The sequence below is a fragment of the Thalassophryne amazonica genome, chromosome 5 (assembly GCF_902500255.1).
Source record: "Thalassophryne amazonica chromosome 5, fThaAma1.1, whole genome shotgun sequence".
NCBI lineage: Eukaryota > Metazoa > Chordata > Actinopteri > Batrachoidiformes > Batrachoididae > Thalassophryne > Thalassophryne amazonica.
The window spans coordinates 24,307,015-24,319,272 of record NC_047107.1 but is presented as its reverse complement, the minus strand read 5'-3'; the positions used below and the strand labels follow the sequence as shown (position 1 = coordinate 24,319,272).

Here is a 12,258-nt window from a genome sequence, read left to right as displayed (position 1 = left end):
TGGCATCCTGCACAGAAAATGAAGCAACACTCCCTTTGTATGTGTTGTAACCTGGGTTTTTTGTTCCATTTATTCATAGTCAAGCTGGCTACTTAATGCACATTTAGTCCCACTTTGTGAAGCCATTACTCATCCCCACATTTCTAAAGAGACTGTAGAGAAGATATGCCTATTTACACGGGCCTATCACAGGTCTCAATAATTTGAATCTGTTGCATCTTAGTCATTTTATTCTATTCTGCTGACTGTTTTTAATCTTAAGATTTTCTGTTTTTATTCTCTTGTTTATCCTTGTTTTTTTTCCTGTTGCACTTTGAGATTTTTACTAAGGAAAGGGGAATTATAAATGAATTTTTTATTATTATTATTGTTATTATTGTTAGAGATCACCCACATAGCATGTAAGATGGGGAGAGTCGTGACTTTCCACAAATTCTTTCTCCCAAGAAGACATGTGGCATATATTATTAATGCAGTGAGGGATGTGCCCAGGGTGGGCAGCACTGGGTGGTACCACCCACCATCGATTTGTGCGGCCAGTACCTAGTAAGCCTGCCCAGCAGCCACCCTGGTGTCTGTTGCAGGGCTGCAGACTGTGACCAACCATTTTATTTTTTGAGAGCATTTATTTTGTTGGCAGCTACCGTCGGCCGTCACAATTGTCAGGCTGGAAAATCTTGCACTTCCTTGGCTGTTTTAGGCTGGCTCCAAAAAAACAAGTCACTCCCCTTGGAAGCCCATGTTAAATTCTCCAAATGTACGGCACAAGTAAACATGAACGAGGTCTGTCCATAAAGTATCGTACCTTTTTATTTTTTTCAAAAACTATATGGATTTCATTCATATGTTTTTACGTCAGACATGCTTGAACCCTCGTGCACATGCGTGAGTTTTTCCATGCCTGTCGGTGACGTCATTCGCCTGTGAGCACGCCTTGTGGAAGGAGTGGTCCCGCCCCCTCGTCGGATTTTCATTGTCTGGAAATGGCGGAATGAAAAGGACTTTTTTCCATCAGAATTTTTTCAGAAGCTGTTAGAGACTGGCACCTGGAAACCATTCGAAAAATTTATCTGGCTTTCAGTGAAAATTTTACGGGCTTCACAGAGAATAAGGACTTTAACTACAGGTTTAAGGACCCCTTTAAGGACGGTCGGTGCGCCGCGCTGCGAGCTGCGACGATGCGGCACAAACCACTGGATCATTTCTAAGCTGATGGCTCTGTGGATACGAGACCGTCGTGTGCTCTTTCTCTGGTTATCACAAGACCTGGACATCAGCCATTTTCTGGCAGATTTCACTTTTAACAAGCGATTTTGTCATGGAAAGCCGCGCGGAGGCTTCGCGCGTCACGACCGATTCGCTGATGAAGCGAGACAAAGGAACACCTCCGTTTCGGAGTGTTAGAGGACAAGTTGGGACATGTCCAGCTCTCCACAAGTTCTTTTATACTCACTCGACTGGTAAGCACTGAAAGCCGAGATAGACAGTGAGTCCATATTTTTTCCTCTGCTTGGTCTAAAAAAGTAACCGTTACTGACTGCCACAATTTTTTTTCCTGATTTCTTATAGTATTTCTTAAAGCCAGAAAGTTGCCATTTGAAATGACTTTAGTTTTGTGTCATGTCTGTGATCTGCTTTTTTTCTACAAAATTAAACAACTGAATGAACATCCTCCGAGGCAGGTGATTCCATAATTTTTGCCAGGGGTTGTATGTATGGCATGACAGATGTGGGAGATTGTTTTCACTCAGTGCCACTATTTTTGTTTGTTTGCTTGTTTTTGTCTGAGCATATATACTGTGTCTGCGATTTAAGAACACCTTGTAAACTTTCAGCAGTGTTTGTTTACTCTCTCTCTCTCTCTCTCATACACACTAATTATTTTGGGGGAAAAGCAGCACAGAGGTACATATGTTGTTGACTAATTAAGTTTTTAATATGCCCACCTTGAGTATAGTCATGGCTGGCTGTATTTACTGTGTGCAATTTGGAAGCAATGAAAGGAGAAACAGGGAGACAATCCACATCTTTGCTGGGATGTCACTCCATTGTTACAGCGGTTACGCTCGTGTGCTGCTGCTGCTGCACTGCCGCCGTCATTGGGAGCTTCTCAGCTTTCTCTTATTGTTTTTTTTTTAGTTCAATCTCTTTCATCTTTTTTTTTTGTGCTTCTCTATTTTTGTTTGTCTCCTGGCTGACTGAGTCGTTGGTTGTGTTGCGTCGTTTTTGACAGAGAACTGGGAGCCAAGCTGTCACTCACGCAGCGCCTTGGTCCCACTGTCTTTCTGAAGTCAGTCTCCATTAATATAATAATGGAGTATAGTCAGCGCCTCTGAATATTTTACTGTAATGTACCCCCACATTCAACACCACACAGACAAAGTCTTACTGCCTGCCAGAAACTTTTTATTTTGACTGAAAGGTCTTTGTGAGGTCTGTTTTATCGGTGGAAGTTTTTGTGTTTTTTTTTTTTTGTTTTCCTTTTAGTGCTTTAGGAAAAGTGCGAAGACCCTGTTTGATAAAGTGACAGAGGGTATTTTTTGTCTTGTCAGCCATCCATTATTGACACTTTCCAGGAATAGGCCTAGGTGTGCCGCGTGTTGTGTACTGAAACTGATTCTGCAGTCGTCATCGCAGGTAAGCCGTGTGTTGTCTAGCCTTGCAGGCTCAACAGTTTTTGTACTACATTCTCATTTTACTTGAATGTTGAATGCCATTAGAATAGGCTTTTGTATTCAGGAGGTGTCCCATGTGTTTATGTGATGAATGGCAATGTTTCATCAGAAACTTAAGCCTTAAAAAATAATAAATTACTGATCCTCCTTTGGCCGGGCATGAATCACTGATGTCTGTTAGTACATGTCAAATTCACAGCGTACAAAAGAACTGAGTATGTCCCTATGCAATAAATGTCCAATGATTCAAACTTTTACCACCTTTCGATAAATTGCAGTATATAACGTCGGACATGACTGTTACCTCTTATGAACGTTCATTCATTCATTTTTCTGAGCCTGCTTAAGCTTTGTTTACACATAACCAGTGCTCGACATAGCCATTTGCCCACTGGCCTGGCACCGATTTGGCCCACTTTCGGGCCACTACAATTTATCAAATGATGGCCCGCTCTGGCCGCTACAAAAATATGCAAAATTCTGTTTATTTTACCATATTTTGTGGTGGCAAAGTCAAATTTCTTCACATCTCCGTGTCATCAAACTTCACTGAGTCCGCCATGTTTGTTTTTATGGGAGTCACTTCATTTTTTTTACACTTGAGAATGCCCTCTGATGAATTCTATTTTTTTAACTTCATGGTCCATAAACTATTTTATGTTTTTTTTTTTTTTTTTTTTTTTCTGGATTGGTTTATATTATATAGGCAGTTTTATATGCAGGATTTCAGGGTGGAATATCATGAACTCTCACGCGCAAAACCATGGGCCAGTGCTCCCACACTGTGGGCCACTAACTTCTAAATTCTACTGGCCCTGTGGGCCAGTGGGGAAAATTGGTTTATGTCAAGCCCAGATAACGACGGCAAGTTACGAATGCCACGGAGTATACATTCTTGGCCAATGATCACGAATGTGATGATTCGAGGCAGAGGTGTCAGGTGTCCTCAGGAACTGCTGCAACCTGTTACCACGAGTTACGATTAATGGCACGTGTTGCTGGAGAATTATCAGGAACCATTACGCACAGTCAAGAATAATGTTGCGCATCATCAAGCTGTGTCATGTTGTGAATGAGGCGAATTGTCTCTACACACCCCCATATTCATTCAGCCATCAGTTGCTGAACAATTCAGATCGCTCCAGTTTGCGCCTCAAAATCTAGATTAATCCACAGCAGAAGAACTTTGTGACTGCATGCTTAGTCGGGCTCTGTGCCATGGAGTCATGCAGAGAGGAGGAGGAGATGGAGAGAGCCAGATGTGTGGCTCCACATGGCTCGTTTCGCGCATTTTCCCAAGCATCAAGCAGATGCAGCAGGTGGAACACCTGCAGGAGCGCGCTGAGGAGCATTGGAACGAGTCTTTTAGCCGACTTGGCGTCACTGTCTTTCTTCAGCATATTGCAGCAATGAAACTGTATGCGGTGCAGCACGTCAGAAAAGAACGCTGTCACACTCTATTAAGGAACACCACTAATCAAGATGGATCAACATGCTCAATTGCGACCTCCGCAGCATGAGGCGAAATGAGGGTGGTGCGTGACATTCGTGGAAGATTTTTTTGACAGCCAAAAACATGCTCCATGAAAATCACTAATATCATGCACCAACACGCACTATTAAGAAACCTATTCAGATGCGTTAAGTCATGTTAAGAATGTCAGGAATGTGCCAAGAATGACGCAAATATGACATTCGGAACGTGTCTTGCCTATGTGTAAATGCAGCATTATATCAGTAAGGGTCTTGGTGGTGGGATGGAGCCTGTCCCAGCAGTCAATGGGTGAGAGGGGAGAACATGAAAACTTCACAGAAAGGACCAGGTCAGACATGGGACCTTCTCACTGTGAGGCAACATGCAAACTCAAATACACATGAAAGACTGCACTGAAAAAACAGGTTTCAAATTACTGTATTCACGTGTTGGAGTGCCTTGTATATTTTGTGGAAAATTTTGCCTGAAGACAGCGGAATTTTGCACAGAATGGGCCGATGCATGAACACGGCCACTATTCCATTCGTCAGAACGACCATTTCAATAAAATGTTTGATTTCATCACAAATAAAAAATAAATCACAAATAATTCATCCGCTTGTGTCTGTTTTTGTTCTGCAAATATTTTTCGTTCATTAAATGTTTTCTTTTTCAGCTGATGTCTGATGAGTCTGTGAAGCAGTTGTGCCCATGCTAAAAACTTTGAATGCTGCTTAAAAAAAAAAAGAAATTGGCCAGTGCTGCATATCTGTGAAGACAAACATGAGACACAGTCCTGGAATGTTTTCAAACATTTGGACCAACCGTTTTTCGAAGAAGTGTCAAGGAGTCCATATCAAAAGGAAGACAGTACATCACCGTTTCCAAACATTCCATTTGATTTGTCCTTTATGGTGTTGAAACATATTAAGAACAGCACAGTAGTGATGCGCAGGTCGTGTTTTTTTTAACGCCTACCCGATCCGTTTTGAGAGCCAGTCTGCACCACCTGACCACCAAAAATATGCAGCGATCTATGACCCAAACCCGATCCAAGTCGTAGGTGAAAAACACATTCTCTCTAACTCTCTCTTTCTCTCACACATGCACCCAGGGCTGTGAAAACTCTGTGCATCTGTGGAATTCTGTGGATTTCGTCATGGAAGGGGAGTGTTAGTGTTGTACCCTGTAATGGGCCTTTCACGCTGAACATGTTGGAAGTATCAAATGCGTCAAAAATCAGTCTAAAAAGCATTATTTTCAATGAGACGCATTACTTTTTAGATGCATCAAAAGCCGAGCTAAAGTGACCCATCTGACGGGAGCACGCATTGCCGCTTGTCAGCAGGCTGACGCAGTCAAAGTTCAACCCAATCCAACTTTTGACGCTCTGAGCTGTGACGTAGCTTTGTGCTGTCCAATAGGAACGACGCGTCGGGCCAAAATACGGAAGACTAGTGGCAGAAACCACTGATCTATAATCCGTGTCTGTTACGTTTAAGATGCGTGGAATTTAGCAAATGCAAACTGAATTTCAGACATCATATATTCAACCCCTGGCAATAATTATGGAATCACCGGCCTCGGAGGATGTTCATTCAGTTGTTTAATTTTGTAGAAAAAAAGCAGATCACAGACATGACACAAAACTAAAGTCATTTCAAATGGCAACTTTCTGGCTTTAAGAAACACTATAAGAAATCAGGAAAAAAAAATTGTGGCAGTCAGTAACGGTTACTTGTTTAGATCAAGCGGAGGGGAAAAAGATACGGAATCACTCAAATCTGAGGAAAAAATTATGGAATCATGAAAAACAAAAGAACGCTCCAACACATCACTAATATTTTGTTGCACCACCTCTGGCTATAATAACAGCTTGCAGTCTCTGAGGCATGGACTTAATGAGTGACAAACAGTACTCTTCATCAATCTGGCTCCAACTTTCTCTGATTGTTGTTGCCAGATCAGCTTTGCAGGTTGGAGCCTTGTCATGGACCATTTTCTTCAACTTCCACTAAAGCTTTTCAATTGGATTAAGAGCTGGACTATTTGCAGGCCATGACATTGACCCTATGTGTCTTTTTGCAAGGAATGTTTTCACAGTTTTTGCTCTATGGCAAGATGCATTATCATCTTGAAAAATGATTTCATCATCCCCAAACATCCTTTCAATTGATGGGATAAGAAAAGTGTCCAAAATATCACCGTAAACTTGTGCATTTATTGATGATGTAATGACAGCCATCTCCCCAGTGCCTTTACCTGACATGCAGCCCCATATCATCAATGACTGTGGAAATTTACATGTTCTCGTCAGGCAGTCATCTTTATAAATCTCATTGGAACGGCACCAAACAAAAGTTCCAGCATCATCACCTTGCCCAATGCACATTCAAGATTCATCACTGAATATGACTTTCATCCAGTCAGCCACAGTCCACGATTGCTTTTCCTTAGCCCATTGTAACCTTGTTTTTTTCTGTTTCTGTGTTAATGATGGCTTTCGTTTAGCTTTTCTGTATGTAAATCCCATTTCCTTTAGGCGGTTTCTTACAGTTCGGTTACAGACGTTGACTCCAGTTTCCTCCCATTCGTTCCTTATTTGTTTTGTTGTGCATTTTCGATTTTTGAGACATACGAGGGCTGTCAATAAAGTATAGCTCCTTTTAATTTTTTTCAAAAACTATATGGATTTCATTCATATGTTTTTACGTCAGACATGCTTGAACCCTCGTGCGCATGCGTGAGTTTTTCCACGCCTGTCGGTGACGTCTTTCGCCTGTGAGCACTCCTTGTGGGAGGAGTCGTCCAGCCCCTCGTCGGAATTCCTTTGTCTAAGAAGTTGCTGAGAGACTGGCACTTTGTTTGATCAAAATTAAGATAACTTTATCATCGAGGTTGTGTCACAGAACTCTTGAGCTTCCTGAGAAATATCTGGAAAAGTGCAGACCAGGAAAACTGCTTCTTGTAACCAGACAGCCGTAATTGCTGAAATGGTTTTAAACAATTATGCAGGTGGTGTGCAACATGGAACCTACCCTGTTAACATGGTGCCCAAAAGGAAAATCCACATTTGCCACTTTTGGTGTCTTTCAGAACTAATTTCCAATTCAGTATTTTTAAATCTGGTCCATGAATACTGGAGTAACTTCTTCTAAACACTCAATTCTGCCATCAGTGTTTCTAACAGTTCTTATTTTTCCACTTTTCTCTTATCCTCATTTTCTCATTCCAGCTTTAAACTGCTTTCTCTGTTTCAGTTATCTTTTTTCTTTCTTTTCTTTTATGTCACCATATATGCAGGGGAACAAGGAGCTGTCACCATGTTTCCCCTTTTCCTACTGGATCACCACATGACTGCCAGGGAGTTGGGCTTTTGGAACGGTGTTATTGCCATGGGCTTCTCAATCTGTGGTTCCTCTCTGGGAGGCCTTCTGCTTGCTCAGTTCAGGTAATTTTAATGACCAATTTCATTTTCATTTTGCCATCAGGATCACATCAAAACTCTGTGTCCTTTATGACTGGCCTCATGTGGCCCCCGTGTATTTTGACTGTTTGAATGTTGAGTATGAGTGTTGGAAACATCATTTTCCAGGTTCTAAGCTTTAATTCAGGCGTAAAGAATAATTTTCTTAAGTTTGTAAGTGATGTATCGGCTTGTGTTGGTGTGCTAATAAATGTTCTCCATGAGCAATCCTCCATGACAATCGACAAATGACATTTCTTGCAGATGTGGAAAAAAACTTGATTTTAAAATTCCAGGTATTGTAGATACAGCTGCTTCTTCTGATAATTGGCTGAAACTACAAATTTACTGATTTTAACATCTTGCCCCTTCAGATGTTAGGGCACCTTCACACATAACACAAAGTTGTGTGAAAGAAGCACAAACTGGCCAAAAAAGGGCGGGAAAAAAAAAACGAATTGGGGAGCCGGGAAACATTCCACCTGCTGTCGGGAGGAGTACACCGTCGGACAGGCGTGAATGATCGTGCAGCAACGGTTTCATGCACTTTGAATGTAGCTCATTGACGTGCACGCTGAGATGTGGTCGGGGCGAGATCCAGTTTGTTTTTATTTTTCCCCCATGTCGTCATTGTTTGCAGACACACGTGCAGCACCATGCCTTGCACATGGGTGATTGTAGCACATGTGACAATATGTGTCCCTGCTTTGCGTTCCGCTAACGCTGCAGTCAGCTGCGATGTGGAGTAGCGCACGCTGCAGGACCACAACTGGCTGGGGTTGGTGGTCAGGTCCCTCCCTGCGTGATTTCGTTTGTTATCCAAAGCATGATGTGATCACGTCAATCACGGCCCCCTGACAAATACATAAATGTAGTGCGTGTGTGTGCATGTGAACATGTCAATCAGTACGTGATCGACATGCAACACCCCCACCTTCCTACTGCAGCAATGCGCTCACATAGATGCGCTCACACTCCAGGCTGTGGGGCAATTGAACTGGTCAAGCTGATTTTTCTGTGAGGCTGTCAGTCAGGCTGGGACATGACGGATGGACTATGCATGTTGCGATCGCGTGTCACGTGACATGCCTGTCCGATCAGCTGCCGCTATGACACACAGGCAGGCTGGATTCTTATTTGCTTCTTTGTTGTGGTGGTGTGGGTTTGTGATATGGTGGTTGGCTCTCACTGCGGTATTGTATCACTTCCTGTTCCGGAGCACAGCGGTGTTTTTCTGTATCTGTTAGCTGTTTAATCTGCGCAGTTAGATTGATCTAGTTATCTAGATTACGATTTGTTTCCCAGTGTAATCTTTACATGCCTTAACTAAAGCACTCCTTCTGCTGAATCACCTCTAAATTATTTACACATTATTCACTTTGCGTGTTTTTAGGAATCCGCTAGCTTAGCGTAGCTACTAGCTCTTAGCCGATTTAGCATGGCGGCTTCTCCTGTCTCTACCACACTTTTCTGCTCTGGGTGTGAAATGTTTAGTTATTCCTCGGCCTCCTTTAGCAGTAACGGTACTTGTAATAAGTGTAGCTTATTCGTAGCTTTGGAGGCCAGGCTGGGCGAATTGGAGACTCGGCTCCGCACTGTGGAAAATTCTACAGCTAGCCAGGCCCCTGTAGTCGGTGCAGACCAAGGTAGCTTAGCCGCCGTTAGTTACCCTCTGGCAGATCCCGAGCAGCCGGGAAAGCAGGCCGACTGGGTGACTGTGAGGAGGAAGCGTAGTCCTAAACAGAAGCCCCGTGTACACCGCCAACCCGTTCACATTTCTAACCGTTTTTCCCCACTCGACGACACACCCGCCGAGGATCAAACTCTGGTTATTGGCGACTCTGTTTTGAGAAATGTGAAGTTAGCGACACCAGCAACCATAGTCAATTGTCTTCCGGGGGCCAGAGCAGGCGACATTGAAGGAAATTTGAAACTGCTGGCTAAGGCTAAGCGTAAATTTGGTAAGATTGTAATTCACGTCGGCAGTAATGACACCCGGTTACGCCAATCGGAGGTCACTAAAATTAACATTAAATCGGTGTGTAACTTTGCAAAAACAATGTCGGACTCTGTAGTTTTCTCTGGGCCCCTCCCCAATCGGACCGGGAGTGACATGTTTAGCCACATGTTCTCCTTGAATTGCTGGCTGTCTGAGTGGTGTCCAAAAAATGAGGTGGGCTTCATAGATAATTGGCAAAGCTTCTGGGGAAAACCTGGTCTTATTAGGAGAGACGGCATCCATCCCACTTTGGATGGAGCAGCTCTCATTTCTACAAATCTGGCCAATTTTCTTAAATCCTCCAAACCGTGACTATCCAGGGTTGGGACCAGGAAGCAGAGTTGTAGTCTTACACACCTCTCTGCAGCTTCTCTCCCCCTGCCATCCCCTCATTACCCCATCCCCGTAGAGACGGTGCCTGCTCCCAGACTACCAATAACCAGCAAAAATCTATTTAAGCATAAAAATTCAAAAAGAAAAAATAATATAGCACCTTCAACTGCACCACAGACTAAAACAGTTAAATGTGGTCTATTAAACATTAGGTCTCTCTCTTCTAAGTCCCTGTTGGTAAATGATATAATAATTGATAAACATATTGATTTATTCTGCCTTACAGAAACCTGGTTACAGCAGGATGAATATGTTAGTTTAAATGAGTCAACACCCCCGAGTCACACTAACTGTCAGAATGCTTGTAGCACGGGCCGGGGCGGAGGATTAGCAGCAATCTTCCATTCCAGCTTATTAATTAATCAAAAACCCAGACAGAGCTTTAATTCATTTGAAAGCTTGACTCTTAGTCTTGTCCATCCAAATTGGAAGTCCCAAAAACCAGTTTTATTTGTTATTATCTATCGTCCACCTGGTCATTACTGTGAGTTTCTCTGTGAATTTTCAGACCTTTTGTCTGACTTAGTGCTTAGCTCAGATAAGATAATTATAGTGGGCGATTTTAACATCCACACAGATGCTGAGAATGACAGCCTCAACACTGCATTTAATCTATTATTAGACTCTATTGGCTTTGCTCAAAAAGTAAATGAGTCCACCCACCACTTTAATCATATCTTAGATCTTGTTCTGACTTATGGTATGGAAATAGAAGACTTAACAGTATTCCCTGAAAACTCCCTTCTGTCTGATCATTTCTTAATAACATTTACATTTACTCTGATGGACTACCCAGCAGTGGGGAATAAGTTTCATTACACTAGAAGTCTTTCAGAAAGCGCTGTAACTAGGTTTAAGGATATGATTCCTTCTTTATGTTCTCTAATGCCATATACCAACACAGTGCAGAGTAGCTACCTAAACTCTGTAAGTGAGATAGAGTATCTCGTCAATAGTTTTACATCCTCATTGAAGACAACTTTGGATGCTGTAGCTCCTCTAAAAAAGAGAGCTTTAAATCAGAAGTGCCTGACTCCGTGGTATAACTCACAAACCCGTAGCTTAAAGCAGATAACCCGTAAGTTGGAGAGGAAATGGCGTCTCACTAATTTAGAAGATCTTCACTTAGCCTGGAAAAAGAGTCTGTTGCTCTATAAAAAAAGCCCTCCGTAAAGCTAGGACATCTTTCTACTCATCACTAATTGAAGAAAATAAGAACAACCCCAGGTTTCTTTTCAGCACTGTAGCCAGGCTGACAAAGAGTCAGAGCTCTATTGAGCTGAGTATTCCATTAACTTTAACTAGTAATGACTTCATGACTTTCTTTGCTAACAAAATTTTAACTATTAGAGAAAAAATTACTCATAACCATCCCAAAGACGTATCGTTATCTTTGGCTGCTTTCAGTGATGCCGGTATTTGGTTAGACTCTTTCTCTCCGATTGTTCTGTCTGAGTTATTTTCATTAGTTACTTCATCCAAACCATCAACATGTTTATTAGACCCCATTCCTACCAGGCTGCTCAAGGAAGCCCTACCATTATTTAATGCTTCGATCTTAAATATGATCAATCTATCTTTGTTAGTTGGCTATGTACCACAGGCTTTTAAGGTGGCAGTAATTAAACCATTACTTAAAAAGCCATCACTTGACCCAGCTATCTTAGCTAATTATAGGCCAATCTCCAACCTTCCTTTTCTCTCAAAAATTCTTGAAAGGGTAGTTGTAAAACAGCTAACTGAATTACAATTTGTTCATGTAAATGGGGAATCTTCTTCACAGACTAAAGTTAATTATGGAGTTCCACAAGGTTCTGTGCTAGGACCAATTTTATTCACTTTATACATGCTTCCCTTAGGCAGTATTATTAGACGGTATTGCTTAAATTTTCATTGTTACGCAGATGATACCCAGCTTTATCTATCCATGAAGCCAGAGGACACACACCAATTAGCTAAACTGCAGGATTGTCTTACAGACATAAAGACATGGATGACCTCTAATTTCCTGCTTTTAAATTCAGATAAAACTGAAGTTATTGTACTTGGCCCCACAAATCTTATAAACATGGTGTCTAACCAGATCCTTACTCTGGATGGCATTACCCTGACCTCTAGTAATACTGTGAGAAATCTTGGAGTCATTTTTGATCAGGATATGTCATTCAAAGCGCATATTAAACAAATATGTAGGACTGCTTTTTTGCATTTACGCAATATCTCTAAAATCAGAAAGGTCTTGTCTCAGAGT

At 42.0% G+C, this 12,258-nt stretch overlaps 1 protein-coding gene across 2 annotated transcripts in view; it reads left to right on the top strand.

Moving 5' to 3' along the window:
- Positions 1-12,258, top strand: part of mfsd3 (major facilitator superfamily domain containing 3) — an 88,271-nt gene that overhangs the window by 32,073 nt on the left and 43,940 nt on the right. For both annotated transcript variants that reach the window (XM_034169802.1, XM_034169801.1), the window contains one exon: positions 7,453-7,600. In XM_034169802.1, the coding sequence (XP_034025693.1) occupies positions 7,453-7,600 (148 nt within the window). The remainder of the gene's footprint in view (positions 1-7,452; positions 7,601-12,258) is intronic.